General features: G+C 35.5%; 2 protein-coding genes across 4 annotated transcripts; one reads left to right on the forward strand and one right to left on the reverse strand.

The window, feature by feature from the left end:
• Window positions 1-3020: 3020 nt before the first annotated feature.
• On the forward strand, window positions 3021-13022 carry LOC107785193 (putative CoA ligase CCL8). 3 transcript variants are annotated; one of them, XR_012711092.1, is made up of 18 exons: window positions 3021-3524; window positions 4279-4448; window positions 4678-4851; window positions 5127-5310; window positions 5412-5500; window positions 6136-6205; window positions 6343-6395; window positions 6499-6606; window positions 9683-9781; window positions 9960-10052; window positions 10158-10235; window positions 10392-10496; window positions 10737-10827; window positions 11435-11508; window positions 11643-11822; window positions 12177-12230; window positions 12547-12664; window positions 12777-13022. XR_012711092.1 is itself a non-coding variant. In XM_075256279.1 (17 exons), the coding sequence occupies exons 1-17, from the start codon at window positions 3368-3370 to the stop codon at window positions 12592-12594; spliced, it is 1827 nt and encodes a 608-aa protein (XP_075112380.1). In that variant the 5' UTR covers window positions 3021-3367; the 3' UTR covers window positions 12595-13022. The 3 variants fall into 3 exon arrangements, 2 of the variants coding, with proteins under 2 accessions (XP_075112380.1, XP_075112382.1); XM_075256279.1 differs by having other exon boundaries at window positions 12547-13022; XM_075256281.1 differs by having other exon boundaries at window positions 3060-3196; window positions 12547-13022.
• Window positions 13023-17865: 4843 nt separating this feature from the next.
• LOC107785191 (protein NRT1/ PTR FAMILY 1.2-like) lies at window positions 17866-19391 on the reverse strand. Its single transcript, XM_075256288.1, has one exon. It carries the CDS (start codon window positions 18646-18648, stop codon window positions 17902-17904), a length of 747 nt encoding a protein of 248 aa, XP_075112389.1. The 5' UTR covers window positions 18649-19391; the 3' UTR covers window positions 17866-17901.
• Between the last annotated feature and the right edge of the window lie 2316 nt (window positions 19392-21707).

The raw sequence follows: 21707 nt of genomic DNA on the forward strand, positions 1-21707 counted from the left end.
CCAATTCAAGCTTAATGAACTTTAGAACTTCAAACTTTTACATTCGATATCAAAACCTATCAAATCACGTCCGATTTACCTCAAATTTTGCACACAAGTCACATTCGATATTACGGACCTATTGAGTATGCAAGCAGTATATACGATACATGAAGGAAACATGGAGAAAAAACTCAACCTGTAAGTCCGAATAGCTCTATGAATCATGAAAAAATTATAATGTCTTGCATATGCGTATAAATATCATATTATGCATAGTTATATGTGTATATGACATCATCAAGCCTACGAGGGCATACCATTATATAATCCCGGCCACTGTGGGCAAAATCATCAACATATACCAGGTAATCAAGTGGTGGTGTGTATATAACGACACAACCTTTTTACCATATCCCATATACATATAATACACGCATATATAATGCCATCTGGTCATGGATCAATGTACATGTATAAATGAATGAAATGCATAATGAAGTAAGTCAGTAAGATTTCTCAGAATGCCATAAGATCAATATGCCTTCGGATAAACTTTAGAAACTTACATATTTTTCTTAGACCCATGAACAGAAGGTATAATAATAGGACACTTGAGGAATCAAGAACATAAGCACCCCTAGTACTTCTATGAATAGAGTCATTTATGAAAGTTGTACGTTTGCTCGTTTCGTTTGTATCATATGGATCATGCCAAAAAGAATGAAGGGATAACCTTAACATATCTTAAATCCATTGAGTCCTTAATACATTCCAAGCAATTCTTCAAACAACTCAACTCAATCTACCATAGCATAAGGAGATTTAAAATCAGTGTTGAATAAAAGTTGAGTCCGCAACTTCAACTAGTAACTCGTTTATGTAAAATTGGGCAACATCTCCCCTGTAACAAGAGCCTCCTCCAATACCATATACCAACAACAATGACCAGAGAAATCCAGCAGTACATAATTATAATATCAAGACACCATATAACAACAACAAGTCACAACTACTTCACGACGAGCTACAAGCTCTAATTGGAATCCGTATACCCTTTATCACCCTTATAGACTTATTACTTTAACTTAATAGTATAATTAACATGATAATGAAGTCACTCATAAATTATTCCAACCTTATACCATATATCTATAACCAAGAAAACAATCTACAACTCCAATTATCCTCAATTAGCAACTTTATTCACTAGTTCATGTCTAGTCCATCTATTTAACTTAATCAATGTTAAGATACCCTTAAGAACATGCAAGAACACAATATAATTACCTCATACGGTGGATTAAAGTCAAAATCCATGTTATATTTAGCTTACAACAGCCCAACACACTCCAATCACTTTATACACAAAACGACAACTATATTAGCGTCAAACACTCCGAAAATGTTACAGAGAATGATTAATCCACCATTTCACCATTATGTGGTGTTTATCCACACAATTTCTCTCAACTCTATTAAATAACAGCAAAATAGACAGCTAAAAAGCAACACAAAATAACCCACAATACAATCCATTACAAGTCAAATAACTCGAACTCACATCTTTCGATCACCGTCCCATGAGTTCTAACTATTAGGAAATAAATTTATCAACCTTTATTGATATTTAAAAGCTTAAATACAGAAAGCAGGAATTTTCTTAACTATTAAATACCTTCCAAAACTCAAACTACAAAGAAAAAGAGAGGTGTTATAGCGATACTTACGTCGTAGGGATCGTTCTAGTGTTATTGCTTCTTGATTTCGTGCCCGGGATGATAATCTTGTTGGAAGCTTGAAGGTGAGTTTAGGGGTGTTATTTGGTCGTGCTCTCTAGAAGAATAGAGAAGGAGACGACATGGAGATAAATTTTTATTTTGTTGAAAAGTCAAAAAGGTGATACTTGACACCCTATAATTGGCTCTTCTTCCAATGCTTATATATTTTTATCCGAATATCATATGAGCGAACAGTTAAGAGCATTGGAAACCACATTCCAAGACCTTCAATTAGATATATAATATGTTCCAAAAGACCTTATATAACACACGAAATTTATTGCTCAAAAAGCTCCGTTACAAGGCATATCCTTAGTCGGTTTTTCCGCAACTTTAATATGATTTTTCCCAAACTTTATATTTCATATCCAAACATCATATATAGTCATATCATGACTTTAAGCTCATTTAAATCATGATTAACAGGTTTTATGTTCATTTTAACTAACTTAAGACTTCAGTAAACCTTTCTTATCCTTGTAGAAGAATTTCATCTTTTTTGAGCTTACATTAGATAATCCTATAATGATAGTGACGTTTGAAGTACGGGGTGTAATAACATGTACCCTTAGAAACATTTATCCCTTAATGTTAACTCTTAAAGGTTTGCAAAAAAAGGGGTGTAGCACTATTAAATCACTTTATATACTTTCAAAGAGGATCTCATTTTCGAGCTTATATCAATTGACTTACGACGTACTTTCACGCATAAAAATATGGGATGTAACAAGTATATTATACTGGAACTCCAGTATATTATGCTGGAGTATTTTCCGGATTTTGAATAGTGTTTTTGTTCAGATTTATCTTTACATGAAAAGTGACTAAATTTTTTATTACTTTTGAAACTGTGACTATTTTTGAATGACTATTTATAAATCTGACTATTTTTGAATTCGTCGCATTAAATTCAGCGGTTCGTGCCTTCTAATTGTGACGACCATTAATTATTCGAAGAATTACGTGGTGGTCGTCCCAGAGAAAAAAGGAAATGACAAAATATGTTGCCGAAAAGGGTAAATGGAAAAGAGATTAAGAAAATTAGCTCATAAATTTTGGTTATTTTTCTCAAAAAAATTAAAAATATTACTTGTTCATGAAAGTTTCTAAAAACTAGTTTAAAGCAATTTAGGTAATCTTTTGTTTCCTCCACTTATAAAACTTAATTTTTTTACAAATAAAATATTATGTAACTTTAACTTCCGGAAATTATTTTTCAAACCCAACTTTAAAATTTTCAATTTCAAGTTTCATCCGTTTACGCAAATTCGTATTTCTTAACAAAGTACTTGGTTGTCTTGTTCGGAGTTCAAATACCAATTAACGAGATCGGGCAGCAACCATATAACGGGCTAAAACTCCCGCTATGTTTTCTTCTACGTACAAAACATTTTGAGGTGTCTCCGATCAAAACCCTAAACCCGACACCGCCGGCGGTAAGGATTTTGGACTAATGGAGGAAACAGAAAATTTAGGGGGCCGCCACGTGCAGTAATGACAACCAAAACAGTTGGATGGCCATAAATTGATTACGTTTTTAGGTCGTTCCTTGTTGGGGTTGTTGCTTGTAGTAATAAAACAACTGATAAAACTTGCCAACTAAAAAAATGAGCTCATTTAAGTTACTCAACCACTTTCTCACCCTCAGGTCGTCTACACCTCTGTTTTACTCTCCATTTCGATTCACTTTGTCTCTTCGATATTGTTTTTCTTCTCATAAAAACCCTATTTTTTGCTCCTCCCAATCTCGGTTATTCTCTTCCGGTAAGTTATCGTTCTTGATCGAAGCTTGTCGATTTCAGTTCGTCTTTTCTGTGTTTGCTTCTGTGTGCGTATAGCTTATCTTACCCATGTATATGCTATCTCCCAATCAAAATGGAAATTCTTCAAGTCTAAGATTTGGTGATTGAAATTTATTGACATTTTTGGGGTTCGAAAATGGTTTAGGGACCAGAACCCTGAAATTTTCTGAAACTGGCGAAGTGGAATTCAATGAGATTGATTTTCTTGCCGTGTGGTATGGCATTGTTAATCAATTAAGCTTAGACTTTGCTCAAGCAATCTTGGGAACTGAGTTTTATTAGTATTAATTAGTAGTACGAAATGACTTAATTTTGCAAACTAGTAAATGAATCAGAAACACGGAAAGAAAAAAATAGTACGTATTGACCCCTTTCAAAATTTAATGTATTTGATTGGCTCTTTTACTCCCATGAAATTCTTTGAAGATAATGTATCTACTGTATAAGGTTAGACCTTTTTTATTTGCTTTTTTCTTTCTTCCTATTTGATCTCTGAAATGCCTTTGATGGCAAGTTGCATCTGGAACAATCTTCTGTATTCTTGGTGTACTTTTTGTATTGTTTGCTGATTATCACACGCAAAGGTACACTATTGATCCAGGATTACTTTGCGTGCTGCATATCTTTCCTGTTCTTTTGTGCTTCAAAAAGTTAGAGATGGCTGATACTGATATGATAATTTAGATAATTTTTGTTTGCCTACTTTCATATTACAGCTTCAAATATTAGTAGCTATATGGAGCTGGTGAAAGAAGTTGCCAGCAAGGGACCTGAGTCCCAGGAGAATATTGCAATACGAGCTGATGAGAAGAGCTATACTTACCTTCAACTGATATCATCTGCAAGGAGGATATCAAATTTGTTAAGCAACCTAGATCTTAAAATTGTGAGTTTTCACATAGTAACTCCAAAATAATTTAAAGCTGCATCTGTCTGCCTTTGGTTATGACATGAATGGAGAATGCTTTCTAGTTTGTTTTAATATTTGAATGTGAGCCTTTTGTGCCAAGACACTGTTTTTTCTCCTGTTTACATTGTTCTTCCAATTTCGTAGCCATCTAGATATTTGTCCTTTCCTGCATTGCCTTACTGTTCAAATGCTTCTACCTTTTTAGGGCAATGGCATAAAAAGAAATGTGGATCTTGATGGAGCAAGAGTAGGAATTGTAGCCAAACCCTGTGCTGAGTTTGTTGCTGGAATACTAGGGACTTGGCTACGTGGAGGTGTTGCAGTCCCTCTTGCGCTAAGCTACCCAGAAACCGAACTGCTACATGTGATGAATGACTCGGTTTGTCCATGAATTTTCTTTCTGTCATTGCTGCTCAGTTTTTCCATGACTCACGAGATATTTGACATGCATAGAAGATGATGCGTTACCCTTTCTCATACTTAACATAAATATTATAGCTTGCATTTGTCTTCTGGTTATTCTTCTAACCTCATACAATTAGGTCATCTACAATCAGGCTTTATATTTTCTTCCACTCCATGAACACAAGGTCCTGGCCACTTATTCTCTTGTTTCACGATTTACAAAAATCCATGTGCAAATTTGATCTGTAGGACATCTCGGTAATTCTGAGTACTGAAGACCACCAAGAACTTATGAACACAATTGCAGTTAAAACTGGTGCCTGTTTATCTCTTATTCCTCCTATTCCCGATGGCGATTTATCGACCAAGCATGACCCTCCAAAAGATGTGGTGTCTGATGGTCCTAGAAATTTGCCAGAAATGACAAACTGTGGTGAGATAAAGGAACTGTTATGTGTCTTTTGATAGGGTTGTTTATTTCTGCATTGAGATTGTTAGAGCTCATCAACAATCCTTTTTAATGTTACCTTGCAGGTGAGGATCCAGCTATGATCTTGTACACCAGTGGTACAACAGGGAAACCAAAAGGAGTAGTCCATACACACAAAGGAATTTTAGCTCAGGTTCTTGTCTGTTCTAGATTTAATGTTCTGTATTCTGGTCCTATTAGGAAGTTGTAATAAAGACGACTTTTAAGTTCTTTCTGCCTGGTTGTTTTTATTAACTTACCTGCTGGGAGTGATAACTTAGGTTGATACCTGATGATACTTTATGTTGGAAATGGTTTGACTATGGATATATTTAATATGCTTCATTCATCTGCTTCTCTGTTACATTTTGCTTTCATGTTCTGTTTGCAATTTGATATGCTATAAATTAAGGCCCAGTAGATGCCATGCCTACCAGAGAGCTTGGTCATGGCTGGTAAATTACACAATTTGCTTTGAATTTTCTTGATCTTCTGTAGTTAGAGAATTTCTATCTGATCTATCATTTCTTAGGATCAAATATTCTGATTATTCTTGTGTCAGTGCATCTATTGCTGAGATATGATAGTAAACACGTGTTACCACCTAGGATTAATTATGATGAAGAGTTTATGATCTCTCTGACTTGCATAACTAATTTTTTCTTTTCAACTGTCAGTAATTTGGGAGGTTGAAGGTTCTCTTGCTTGGAAGTTATTAGTTACTAGAAAGTCAACCTTACGGATTTCAGATTTCTGGAAGTTAATTATTTCTGTCTTTAACTGTTTCAGATTCAAATTTTAGCAGAGGCATGGGAGTACACGTCCAAGGACCAATTTCTGCACTGTTTGCCACTTCATCATATCCTCAGCTGCATTATTTTTTTCTCGGAGACGTTCTGTTGGTGTTTCATTCCTTTGCATTGTTATTTATCTAATGGGATATAAATAATGTGATGGAAAGTTTTATATTTCTCTGATCCTTAACTTGTACCTTACATGTGCATGGGCTCTTCAATGCATTACTTGCCCCTCTTTATGCTAGTTCCACGGTAATTAGTAAAAGAGAGTTCACAACATCAAACTTATTTCTCCAGCAGCATATGTGCCGTTTGGACAGGATTTTCATGCTACTGCATCTGCTTTTCTTTTAAGGTCGACTTTATGCCAAAATTCAGTGTGAGGGGGATTTGGCAGAAATGGCGTGAATCTTATCCTACAGATGGGACTAAAACTGATAATGCTATAACAGTGTTCACTGGAGTAAGTCGTTCTTTTACTCAATATAGTTTCGTTGAAAAAAAATAATGAAATTGTCACGCCCCAAACCGGGCCTGGACGTAACACGGCACTCGGTGCCTGACTACATGTGACCGAGCGAACCAACTAGCTGGCTGAATCAACATGTGATATCATAACATACTAAATGCGGAAGATAAACTAACACATGCTGATATACTAAAAGTCTGAATGATAAAAGTCGAAGTGTGGAAACACTCATACAATTTTGAAACATATTTGTAGTCAACATAGCTTAATATGAAAAGCCTGTGACTCTGTCTAATTGATACTCTAGTCTATGAACCTCTAAAGAAGTACTGAAAACACTGACCGTCTAAAAATAATGAAGGCTGTAAGGTAATGATAATGCCCCGAAAGAACTGGGATTACTAAATAGCTGGTACGAGACTCCTAGCGCTCGGAATCATCAACCTGTAAATCATTACCTACATTGTGAGATGCAGTCCCCGGGCAAAAGGGATGTCAGTACATTTGAATTGTACTGGTATGTAAAGCAACTGAAAGAATTATAAATGCTGAAACTGAAACTAAGCTGATAACTGAGAATTTATAATTGATAACTGAAATGATAACTATTGAAACTGAAACTGAAATGATAACTGATAACTGGTAATTGAACTGATAACTGATAACTGATAACTGGTAACTGATATGATATGATAACTGATAACTGAACGGTAACTAATAATTGAACTGAAAGGAAGTAAGGATATGAATACTCCCTCTTCTGAATGATGAACAACCTGTTTATCTGAATATTAAACATCAGCCTCAGGCCCAATATATATATGTGCACAAACTGCGGCCTCAGGCCCAAGTATACGTATACATAACTGCGACCTCAAGTCCAAAGATGCATAAAGCATAAACTGCGGCCTCAGGCCCAACGATGCATAAAGCATTAACTGTGGCCTCAGGCCCAACGATGCATAAAGCATTAACTGCGGCCTCAGGCCCAAAGATGCATAAAACATTAACTGCGGCCTCAGGCCCAAATACAGGTGTTCGACATTCAGGGATTTAAAATTAGGAATTGAGAATCATACTACAATACATAATAGTAAAATACTGAATCACGCTGAGTTACATGATACTGGAATACTGGATCACACTGAGTTACATAATACTGGAGTACTGAATCATACTGATTTACATAATACTGGAATACTGAATAGGACTAGAATGAGACATGTATTCTTGAACTGATTATGAAACTTCAACTTCAACTGTTTATGACATGCTGAGTAAGCTATACTGAGACTTAGGGACATCAAACCCAAGTCTATATTGAATACAAACTGAGCTCACAATGTTCAGAATGAAAGTCATGAGCGAGTTATGAAGCTAGAGAATAGAAGTTCTGCAACTGTTCAAGGAACTAGGCTTAATTATATTTCTGAGGCAATTAGTAATGTCATAAAAGAAACGTAGTGTAGGGAGGATCATTAAAATTCCCAAACATAGAGAGTTAGCCTCACATACCTGAATTTCAACCCTTAGTGATACTACAATGATCCACAATACTAAGAAACTTCAATCTACAATAGCAACATCCAATGGAACCAATATTAGTAACAAATTCCATAACTTAAGCCATTTAGGCATATTATCAAACACCTTGTAGGCGTAAATCTCTACATCTCATCACCATATAATTAGTTCATCCAACTACCACCATTCATCAACAATTTATCCCATCATCATGATTAACCAATTTATAACTTCTAACATCACATATATGACCATCCATCCACACCCAACCAACAAATCCTATCAAATAATCACCTTTTTATCTCTACAATAATTATGTATTTATATTGGGAACTTATGGCTTCCAATCACCACACCAAGAGTTCCAATACTTAACTCATACTCATATTCCCATAATATATCCATATATGTAAGTCTAAGGGTGTAGGATTTACCTTTTGGATAAAATCTTGCAAAACCCTCCTCTGAGTTTTTGAAGGAATTTCTTGAAGATCTATGTGTTTTATGAGAAGATTTCATCAATACTAGTGTAGGAATGATGAAATTTCACACCAAGTTAATGGAGATTGCTTACCTTGAAGATGAGGGGAGTTGAAGGTCTTGAGAGGGTGAAGGAAGACCCCAAAGTTCGGCCAAGATAAATGGGTAAAAATGAACCCCGAATTGAGTATATAGTGTTTCGGGCACCACAGGTGGCGCTGATTCCAGTATCTCAAAAATTCCCGGCGCCACGGCTAGCGCCCGGCGCTACCCAGGACGCTGGCGATGGAAGGTACACGAAAATGGGCATAACTTTCTGTATACACCTCCAAATGACGAACGGTTTGATGCGTTGGAAACTAGATTCAAAGAGCTTTAATTTGATAGGTTGTGCATCACACAACTCCTAATATACATGTAGATATGCTCGTCCAAAGTGAGGTCTTGTGCGTACTCATTTGGAATTTTTAGTCTATCATGTAATTTCCAACTTGGCTTAGACTTAGGCCTCTTCTTGGACCCCAAATCACTTATGATTTGCCTAGTACACTTATTATCATAACCAATTGATAACCATCACATGAATACTCATTTAATGCATCCACAACTAATTCAAATTTACGGGGTGTTCCAGAAATATGGTTGCCACGAGTTGGCATGTTACTTATCTGGTACATTGTTTATACATGAGCTTTCGTTCTTAAGCTTGCCAGGGAAGATCATTCACTAACCGATCTCCTTAGTTGCTTGCCATGTGCTTGAACCCGAATAGAATGCCATCGTCTCCTTTTCCTCCTTCCTCGATGTGGAGACTTTTACAATAAAACCTCTATGTAATGTCAGAGCTCCAACGTGTTCATGATTTTGTGGTCATAGCTTGGAGCCTAGGATACATTTTATATACTCGGCCAGGATTCACTAACATCATGGTGTCTACTAACAGCTTTCATTTTTCACAACCACCTTCCCTCCCCCTCCGGCACGCACGCCAAACCCCCTTTCATGATATGTAATTTAGGTTGTTTGTTTTTGTTTTACTTTATTCTAAAATTCTCTCATCAAATAGGTTCCTACTATGTATACACGATTAATACAAGGTTATGAAGCGATGGAGCCAGAACTGAAAGCAGCCTCTGCTTCAGCAGCAAGGCACTTGCGTCTTATGGTAAGAAACTCGGTTCCCCTAGGCTGTTAAGTATTTGGATAGACCATACAAAATAGAATTAGGACCCTAACGTGTATGATGACTAGAATTGCCCTTTGTTATTTATTGAAATTTCAGAATGTAATTCTACTGTATTCCAATTCTTGGAAATGACTGAATAATTGGTTTGTGTTTCCAGATGTGTGGCTCCTCTGCACTTCCTTTGCCCGTCATGCAGCAATGGGAAACAATTACAGGTCATCGGCTATTAGAACGTTATGGCATGACAGAGGTATTTGTTTTCTTCATAGCAACTTAATTTGATCTGTAGGCGGCTCACTACTTTATTGCTCGTTAATTCATTTCCATTTTTCGGTGAACGGCCAATTTTGTCTAGTTTGTGATGGCAATATCTAATCCAATTAAAGGCAAACGCAAAGGAGGTACTGTTGGCAAGCCATTTTCAGGTGTTCAGGTTGGTGAATTCTTTCTTTTATGGTATTCAACATCTAACATATTGCTTCACCAAAGTTCATATACATTCTGTGAATGGTGTTATCCAACTTCTTATTGTTGTAACTGCTGTGGTTAATTAACTTCAAATATTCTGTCATTTACTGGTTTCTGATAGGCCAAGATCCTTTTGGATGATGAGAGTGGTAGTGATAAAACAGGAGTAGGGGAGCTTTGCATTAAGAGCCCTTCATTGTTCAAAGAATATTGGAGGCTACCTGAGGTAATCACCATACATTCGGCAGTACCATCCCCAACCATTTCTTGTTTTGGTATTCTTGTCTGCACCCCCCCCCCCACACCCCCTGAGGTAATCACCATACATTCAGTAGTACCATCCCCAACCATTTCCTGTTTTGGTATTCTTTTCTGCACCAAACAGCCTTTTTTCTTAAGAAATTGATGACCTCTAACATCATTTTTTGGTCTTTGAAAATCTCTCACCCATCTGGTGAATTACTAGGTAACCAAGCAATCATTTACTGATGATGGGTTCTTCAAGACTGGAGATGCTGTTACAGTGGATGAAGAAGGATATTACATCATTTTGGGACGTAAGTTTATTAGATATTCTTCACATGGTATACTTGTTTGAATTGGATATTGGATAATTTTTCAATACCAATCGATATTCTGACTATCATCTGACATTATGATATCATCATTTAGATAAGGTTACGGCAGCTTTTGCGAAAGCGTATTCTTGCCTCTATCCCCTTCCGAATCTCTTACTGAGGATAATTCTTTCCATGACTGCTTTCTCAAAGCAGCTGAGCTTAAAATCTAACACCTAGTTTCTTTGATTTGGTAATATTAGTAATTGAAGATTGTCTCAAAGTGGAAAAGTATGCTTCCATGCACCTTTGTAGAATTACACTAGGTCTTTCAGAAATTACAATGCTCTGATAGTTTCTTCATTTTCTAATGCCAGTGAGGTCTTTCATAGAGTTATATCTTCAGAATATACAGCCGACTCTTCCATTAGAAATATCTTTGAAGATGATAGACTTTTTAGTAAAATGGAAAGCATTAAGCTATATAACAGTTTGGTGTTTATAAACCAGTTTATTTTCCAATCCATAAGGAGTCAAGATAATAATGTCTTTTGCTTATTGTACTGTATCTATTTGAGGAAAAAATGTTCATTGATTTCTTTTTCAGGGACCAATGCTGATATTATGAAGGTCGGTGGATACAAGTTATCAGCATTGGAAATTGAAGCAGTACTATTGGAGGTAGCCATTTGTCCATCTACAATGCCCTTTGAAATTCCCTTTCATTAGATTTTTTTCCTCGGAAACATCTGTCTGAAAAAAAGATTCTGACTGCCAACATATTTATTCGGAGTTAACACATTTCCTTTCCACAGCATCCAACTATATCAGAATGCTGTGTATTAGGATTACCTGACAAAGACTATGGTGAAGTGGTGTGTGCAATTGTTGTTCCTGACGCCGAGCTCAAAAGAAAGCAAGATGAGGAATTAAAACCTGCACTAAGCTTGCAAGAACTTTCAGATTGGGCAAAAGAGAGACTTGCCCCTTATAAGGTATTTCTCCTTGTTTTGTGAAGTACTATCGCCCTAAGCTTAAAAATTACTCTTCCATATTTTAGGTAAAGGAATTTAACGCAAAATCCTTATGCAAGAACTCGCTTTGTATCTTAGACACATGATTGCCCTTGTTTGGGAAGTGTTAGATAAATCAGAAAGAGAGGGACAATGATTGAAATTACATAGCCCAGGGATAAGGAATTTGTGCTCGTATTCTGTTGATATTGTTTTACTTTTACTTGGGATAAAAAGGTATTGTTTTGTGATTTGGTTCTTTTGCAAGATAATGTAATATACGTGTACCAAGATATGCCTACTAAACTAATTATTGCCATTCAACCTATGTTACAGATACCTAATCATCTGTACGTGTGGGACTCACTGCCTCGCAATGCTATGGGGAAGGTGAGTTGTTCCGAACCTTGCTAACCTCCAAACCTGATGCATGCACTTAACCAAAAAATGCATAGGAGATGTCTTTTTCATAAACTTTATCACTTACCCATAGTTAATAAATGGAGTATGTAATATTATCTCAATTTATCACTTAACTTTGGTAAATTAACATAATTCATGCACCGGATTTGCACAAGTTTTTTCCATTGAAAGAACATTGGTTCGCCATTATCTCTCTTATATTTGTGTGCATTCACAAGTTCCTACCTTTAAGAAACTCATTTCAGTTCTGTACTCTACTGTCCCCTTTTCTCCGTTATTGTAGGTAAACAAAAAGGAGCTGAAGAGAAAGCTGGCTGATGATCCGAAATGAGTTTAAAGGTCTGCTAATAGGTTAAGAATGGAATATATCAGAAGGCAAATAAATGTGCGCTAGGACGGAGGTAAATTATCAGTCAGCCGCAATCCGCATATCTTCTTCCTTTATTTATCACACTAGGGCGCCACAGAGGAAAGCTCAATTCTCATTCAAATGTTTTTTTTTTGGTTGTAAAGTGAATAGTCCATATACGAGAGAAGATTGGAGTACCGTTCTGCACGAAATTGTAGTCATAATATTGGAGAGTAACTCTCAGATGTTATGATTCTTCAATTAGGAAAGCGATACATGTATGTAGTGTAGAATTAGTCGATCCATGGACCTCGCCAATTTTCTCTGTTCTTTTTTCTTTTCTGGGACGTGTAGGCATACAATGATGACTTGTGAATCTGAATAGAATCCAAAATGTCTTATGGTTCTAATTGTTTTTCTTCGAGTAAGCTGTGGAAGTAACCTTGAAGCATTTGCACTTCATGTTTAGTTCTAACAAAAAAAAATTATTTTGTAATTTCTTATTGTTCTGCTAAGTCTTGTTTGAAGCCATATCCAGGGTATACGTGGTATATTTTTCAATTTCAGCTTCTCTCTTCAAAGGGGAGCCTTGGCGTAACTGGTAAAGTGGAGGTCACATGTTCGAGCCGTGAAAACAGCCTCTTGTAGCAATGCAGTATAAGGCTACGTACAATAGACTCTTGTGGTCCGGTCCTTCCCCGGACCCCGCGCATAGCGGGAGCTTAGTGCACCGGGCTGCCCTTCAGCTTCTCTCTTCAGTTGTGTCTTCTGTTTGTTGCTGAAAAGATGCAATGTGCTCCTCTTCGACAGGGACTTATGCAATAATACGTAAAAAGAAAAAGAACATATACAGTCGACCCCCTCAAAATTATTGGACTGAAGCAAAATTAATAGTCCTTGCGTCCAAGAAACAACAACTAGGAAAAACGACAGAGATCTCCGTATTTTCCTTTTTCTATTTTTTTTTTTCATTTCTCATTTGTCTTCACTTATCTTTAATATTAATATTCTTGTCCATTCGTTTTCTTCCGATCCTTTTCGTCTTTCCACCAACCCATTGAAACGTACTACTATGAAAGAGCGCTAATTGATGAGGTTCACTTTCTTTCCATCTTTTCGTGCAGTTCGTCTCATCTTTGTCTCTTCTATATATATATATATATATATATATATATATAGCATGTTTCGCCAAACTCTTTTTTGGTTAAATGTGTTTTTTTTTCCTTAAAAGTTAAAGGCGTTTGATAAGTTTTTAGAAAGGGAAAAATACTTTTGAATAGAAGCAAAAACACTTATTGAGAAGTAGAAAGAAATAAGTAGTTTCTTCTCAAAAGTACTTTCGAGAAAATATTTTTTAAAAGTTTGACCAAACACTAATTGCTGCTCAAAAGAGCTTTTCAAATTAATTAGTCGAACACAAACTATTTCTCATCAAAAATGCTTTTTTAAAAAGAAATTTTGAAAAAAACACATCAAAATATGCTGATTTAGAAGCTGGGCCAAACATGCTATAAGTTTCAGTGTTTGCCTAAAATGGTTATCCTCATGGTTATCAATAGTACTAGTTTCTGGGCACGCACGTTGCGCGTGATTCCATATAAATAATTAATTTTTTTGGCATATTACAAAAAATTATTTTAAAATGTTTTTAGTTGCAAAATAAAAATTAAAAGGAAAAAATATATTTTTCATTTATTGAAAATGATCAACAATTCCTATTTCAGACCGTTATACTTTGAGAAAAAATAAGCATGAGTATTACAAACCTATATAATTTTAGAAATATAGAAATAATAATAGCTATAGGAACTTTTTAATATCATTTTCATAAGTGTCGTTTACAAATGAGTAAGGAAACCTTTTAAAAGATATCAAAATAATTGGTTGATGCTGGTATTCGAAAAAGAATAGAAAAAAAAAACATAGAAATTACATACTGTAGTTTTGTGCTTGACTCTATCAAACCCAAAACGGATACCAATAAGTTTAGCATGTTTTATCCTTATTTATTACTCCATCCGTTCATTTAGTTGTCAAGTATTCTGAAAATAAATTTTTATTTTTGTTTGTCACTTTTCGCATATCAAGAGAAAAATAATTTATTTTTCTTGTTTTGTCCTTTAGCATTAATTACTCATTCCAATTTTTTTTCTTAAATTCATTAAGACTATGCACCAATTAATATGAGTATAATGATAAATTATGCACTTTATTTGTAGTATTTCTTAAGGGGTATGCAAAGTCAATAGTGGACAACTAAAAGTGAAAGATGAGAGTATTATTATTATTATTCTTTCAACTAATCTATTGTACCAACGCAACTCATTTTGATCTCTTCTTCCAACACTCATCTATTTTATCAACGAACTCCATGTAAAATTAGGACTATTCCTTTCTAATTCCTTTTGTGCTCTTTTATGTAAAGCGTCAATTATATGCAATAAAGCTTTTCTAAAGTTTCGAACACTTCATAGAGGTAAAAATTGCACGGGGCGCCTTATTTGGTCGCTCCCATTTAACCTATACCCATTTTTATAAATTTTTTTAACTTGTACCCACTTTTAAACAACTTCAGCTCCCTTTCTCCTCCTTCATTTTCTTTTTTCTTCTTCTACAATGATGACTTCAACATTGCTCTCTTTGATTAATGAAGCTAAAGCAAATATACTGAGGAAGCGAGTTTTCACCTATTTACATACGCAAAAACTTCAACATCCTTGGAACATATTTAAGAAGGCTATATTTATATATTATTAATAACATTGCAAGGTGCTAACTTTCTGCTGCGTGCTACAGATGAGATGACGACTTTAGACACAGTACATATGTGCAGCTATTGACAGAGATACAAAGATACTCACCCATGATCTAAGAGTTTTGAAATTGGATTTTGGATGTAACTTCGATTGCTCTGACTGAAAGGTTATTACAATGGTAACTTTGAACTCTAGGGAAAATGGACTGCAAAGATGATTATATCAGCAAATATACCCAGTGAAGTTTTCCAGTTACAACACAGAAACTTCAGCTCTCCCAGTTACAACACAAAAACTTCAACTCTAGAGCTGAAGTTCGCCAGTTACAAAGCAAAAACTTCAGCTCTAAAGCTGAACTTCAGGCGCGGCTACTAGAATGTTGAAGTTTTGCGTGATTGCCTTTGCTACTTCAGCCCCGTGAACTGAAGTTATGCGAAAAAACGGGTATGTTTGCAATTTTTTTTGCAAAGCGGACACAAGTTAAAATGTGGCACAAAAAACGGGTATAGATGCAAATGCCCCTTCATAGAGAGCATTCTGGATATAACCATTAACCGCGGAGATATTAATCCACATCTAATTTTAGTTAATGCACTGAATTCACTTTAACTAAACCAACACAAGCAACCTGATATTCGCTTTTTTACTAAAATAGCGAAGCATTAAACAACCTCTAACTTGCTTATAACTAACCAGTAGTGAAATTTGGCAAGTAAAAGTTACTTGCACAAGAAAGTAAGAATCATAAAAGAAAAAAAAAAAGTACGTACATAAATTCAAATCTACTCTTCTTATTATGCTTTTGTATGTTTATTGAAGACTAGAAGTAATAGTGCGCGATTAGAAGGTGGTAATTTCCATCTAACATTACAAGTATTCGTCTACATATAAATAATTGTTGATTTGTTTTAAAAAATCTTCATTTTCATGCATCTAATGGTTATTTTAATTTGAAGAGGAATATATACACACACTAACTAATGATAAAATAAATAAAAATCATGCGAAAGAAAAAAAAAGTTAAAATTAGAGGGAAATAAAATATTATGGTGATGGAAATAACAAAAAACATAATAAACCCTTTAATTTAATATGGATGCATGTACATGAGACCCTAAACAACTGCATTTCTAGTAGCTTAAATCCAGTCTTTCACTCCATCAGAGGCTTTGGTTTTTATCACACATAATATCAATCAACTCCTTGAAAGATAGTGTAGTAAAAACTACTAAACTTTGAGGAAAGATCATAGAAGGAAAAGAGAATAAGAAAAATTAACCTTCGACTTTTTTCTGGCATATACAACACAGACATCTAGTTTACTTCATATGCCGGCAACATCAGTTGCTTCTTAAACATTTTGAACTAAAGAAAAGTCACAAGAAATATCAAAAGACAAATCCGATTGGGAATTGCGATTTTTTGCATTATACACTTATAGTTATAGAGCAGTTGATATAAGCGAATCATCATAGATTTACTTCACACAACTCTAAAAAGGTAAAAACTCTAACTTCTATGATAACAACAATATATTTTTCAAAGTCTCTATCTATCTACAAATATCCTAAAATGTTCTTGTTCTTTGCTCATCTCTGGTGACATTTAAATATCTCAAAGTGTTCTCAGAATTCTAAGAGTCAACAAAACATAATGGTACCCAATACATCTGTCTTCAATGATCTAATTAAGTATTTAGCCGTTTTGTCTATTCTTTTGTTAATTGAGTTATTAAATGAATTATTGCTAGTTGTAAGAATTAAATCGAACAAACTCTAGTTATATCATACATTAATTGGTTAATAATGAATTTCTTTAGTAATTTAATTGTGAAACTGATAGCTTTCTTCAACGGGTGAGAAAACCATAAAGATGACTTGCTTTTGTTTTCAACAATAATTACTCTATCCATTACAATATGCAAGGCATCATTAGTAATTATTCATTACCATAGGAAAATTAATTCTCTTAAATACATCTTTGCTAGAACACCAAAGGTCTTGGTAAAAACTAAAAACTGACCATTCACGAGTTGCCTTTCTCTATGATTCTTAAAAGTACACTATTCATTATGAAATATATTTACTATTTTGTATATTATTATTATTATTATTATTATTAAAATAGTGATTCTTTGAAGGGCAAAAATATCGTTCAAACTTTTGATGGGCATTTTAGTAATTCAATCTTACCTAAAAGTCTTCATACTTATAGTATAGTATTAATTAATTATGATTATTTAAAAGGTGATATGGTTATGCGTTACACCAGAATTGAGGTTTAACCCATATGTTATCCAAGTGCTGTATAATTTGAGAAAACAAAATGAAATCAACTCAACCATCATATGTAGCAACCTTTCATACTTCAGTTGGTGATCAAACCCTTGCGCTTTCTGGATTTTTATTTTATTTTTTGTTATTTAGGTAAAGTTACATTATAACAGACTAAATATAGTAATATAAACGCATTTGGTAATATATGATTCTGTCTAAATACTATGTATACAATAAATAATACTCCAGTGACTAGCCTAATGCGAATTCAAGTCAGGTCTAGACACATTCTCCTGTGGCATCTCATCATCACTGCCCTCTAACATTCTCTTGGTGATATCAACGTCAACTGTTGGTCCATATGCCCAGCTACAAACCAAAAAATATACCAGATTAAAAGCTGTCATAATAGCTAGAAGCCAGTAGTAATTCTCATAATGACCCTTGTTGATATTGCTTGAAATCCAACTTTCTTTCCCTTCTCCTTTAGTAAGTTTATCCACAACGCTAAAGATCACGCTTGCCAACAGATTCGCCACGGCCGCTCCTAGTCCAAAAAGAGCAGATGCAAGACTTGACATATTCATTGGCAGCTCAGAGTAATAGAATTCTGTTTGGCCAATTGCACTGAATGCCTCAGCTATACCATTTAAACTATGTTGTATAATGAGCCACATTGCGGACATTGCTACCAATCCATTGGGGTTGTTCAACAGCCCAGAGATTAACATGGATATGCAAGAGATGAATATGCCAATTCCTATTCTTTCTATAGGTCTAAGCCTCACTTGTTTTCCTTGGATTTTAGATGCCAATGGAATGAGCACGCGGTCATAGATAAGAATCCAAATTGTTAATGCTATCATCATAAACATCCCGAATGAGCCAGCTGGAATTTCAATATCTTTAGTTAAATGTCTGTCCATAGACAGAGCTTGTAGAAAAGGGAATGAACTTTGGCTGAGGTTTATTGATATCATGATCCCCGTCGACCACAATGGCATGATTTTAATGAGCGCTTTTAGCTCCTCGACTTGGTCTATCGTGCAAAGTTTCCACGGGTTGACTGCAACTCCATTTGGCTTAACATCTTCAGGGCTCTTAATGATGCTAGCTTTGTTCAAGAACCTAGAAAAGAAAAAAAGATTTTCAGCAATCGAACTGAAAGAGAACGAAGTGACAAAGAACCGACATCCACAGTGTTAATCAAGAACATTGAACACACCTCAATTTCTCAGTAGGCACTCGAAGATTTGAACCATTCTTGCGATGGTAGCCCGAGTGCTGAGTAGGGTATGAGAGTTTCCTGTTCTTGTAGGTAACCACAATTACTTTCACTAAGCTGGTAAACAAGTTCGAGGTAACCTTTTTCTTGATGTAAAATGGAGAAGCAAGGAAGAAAAACACCGCGGAGAAGAACATGAGGAGTGCTGGAACTCCGAACCCTATTTTCCAGCCCATCTTATCTTGAAGGTAAACGAGACCTGTCATCGCGATCAGAACAGAGAGTATAGATGAAGCATAATACCAGGCAAAGAAACTCTCTAATACCCTTTAGTTGTTGGGATCATTTTTCTTGTCAAACTGGTTAGCACCAAAGGCTAAAGAACATGGTCTTATACCACCAGCACCAATTGACATGAGAAGGAATGCAAAGACTAAGAGCATGAATTGTGATGCTGTTGCAGATTTACAGGCCTGCCCTACTTGATCGCAAGGTGGAGGCCTTGCTTTTGGAATCATTGCTGTTAACCACAACACAGTAGTTCCCTGCAACAAAGAGGGTGTTAAGGTATTGAAGTTGGCAAGTTAATTACAAAGCCAAAGCCTTCTGAATATGATGAGCTTGTAAATGTAATCATATCAAAAACATCATATCTGGTAATAACATGGATCAACATGAGATATTGTTGTTTAGTGATGTAGGTATTAAGAAGCATGAGGGAAATGCAAGTGTTGTTGTGGTGGCAGTTGATGCCCATGGTTGTTGCTTCAAGCCTTTGGTTCTCGGATTCAATCCGTTGGGCACCCGATCATTGCTAAAGCTATTAAAATTTCACATATTAAAAACAATCTGTTTAAAAAATGGTGGGTGAATGGCTGCTGCTGTCATTGAAAAACTGAATAGGATTCCAATATATTGACCTAAAATGGCCCAAAGATGCTCTTAACATGATGTGATATGGTCCGTTTTCGACCAAGACTGCACGGTTTTCTCAGAAAGGCCTCACACCATTAATAGATCCCTACGCCTTATATGTAGGTGTTAAAATCAGTGGATTGTATCTGTGTAGTTAGTGAATTAAGATTGAGCGTTCATCAATGGAGGTCCGGATACAGAAGAACAGAGATGAGAGAAGAGACTTAGAGAAGAAGATGGAAATGAACGCTAAGCTTCTCATTCCACTTGCACATGCTTATATACAATTGTCACACCTCCTTTTTGCGCGCCCGCCTCGAAGGATAAATGCGCGAGGGGAGTTTTTCCAATTTAAGTGACAATATTCGAAATGAGATTATTTATTTAATTCAGAGTCGCCACTTGGGAAATGTTTGACTTTTGGTGTCCCAAGTCACCGGTTTATCTTGAATCCCAAATCGAGGAAATTTTCGACTTTTCCAAATGAAGTCTGCGAACCAGAAATTCTAAGTAAGGAATTCTGTTGACCCGAGGGAAGGTGTTAGGCACCCTCGAATCCCGTGGTTCTAGCACGGTCGCTTAAATTGTTATAATGGCTAAATATCTGATTTAAATACATGTTATGACTTACGTGCTTTTATTAAGTTTAAACCGCTTTTATCATTATCACTTATTTTTATAGAATTGCAACGTCGTGAAAATGCATCTCGAACCACGTCACAATCAATGCGCCCGTGATCGTCAACACATTTTGACTTCGTTGAGATTTGGATTTGGGTCACATCAATGTGCACCCGAATTTAAGAATATGATTTAATTAAGCCGCGCCTAAAGAGTCTAACGCGTTATTATTTTTTGAGAAGGCCATGAGATTCACTAAACGGCCTAGCCTGAATTCTAAATATTATGATTAGTTGTTGAGGGCCCCGCAATTTGCATTTTTTATTTAGCGAGGCTCGTCTCATTATTTTAGAAGAGGATATCCTAAAGTGACTACATTTCTATTATTTTGTTTCCAGAAATAGAAGAAAGAAAGATGTATGCTAATCGAAGTATATGCTTTGGCCTAAACCGGACTCTTATCAATTTCTGATTAATTACTTATAAAGTGAAAAGACGTCATACCTTACGAAAATGCTTTGGTTGAACAAATAAATTACATATGAGATTGATGAAATGCAATACTTAATCCGACAACATCCTTAAGTCGAATCTAAATCAAATTGCTTAAACAGGATTAATAGAGTTCCTTATTAAAAGATGTTACTGATGATGTTCAAAACTAGTCCTATAAATTGCCTAAAGAAATCGAAACTGGATGATTCCAAACTGTATTATATTTGGCTAGATTTAACAGCCATTTGCCCCTACCTATTCAAACATGCTAAAAGAATGAGTTTAAGTTTAACAATTGTATAAATAGTGTCACATTCCATGGATCGTATTTACATCCTGTATGCTAACTAAACGAATCAAATACCGCAGTTTCAGATTAACATAAACTTTACTTAAGTACAAACTTACCAATGTATTCTCTATTAGCTATAAACTAAAATTTACACAACTTAACAACATTTATGAAGAGGCAGTCAGTAAATAACAGGTGATTGTAACTCCTTCAAATCTTTCTATTCATGCTTTTCAATGTTACAATCAGCTACACCAATGTGAGACTCGAGATGTGTACCTGGAAATACTGAAAATGCAAAGGAGAAGAGGAAGAAGACAGGGAAATCAGCAGCAACAAGAAACAGAATTAGCAATAGCAGCAGGACACAGAATAGCAGCAGCAACAGGAAACAGAATAGCAGCAGCAACAACTCACGAAACAATTGGAGTGGGATCAAGACCCCAACTATACCAAGTTCCCGAGTAAAACAACAACAACCAAGCAGACTCAGTTGGGATTTGAGAGGAATCAGT

The sequence above is a fragment of the Nicotiana tabacum genome, chromosome 6 (genome assembly GCF_000715075.1).
Source record: "Nicotiana tabacum cultivar K326 chromosome 6, ASM71507v2, whole genome shotgun sequence".
NCBI classification, from domain to species: domain Eukaryota; kingdom Viridiplantae; phylum Streptophyta; class Magnoliopsida; order Solanales; family Solanaceae; genus Nicotiana; species Nicotiana tabacum.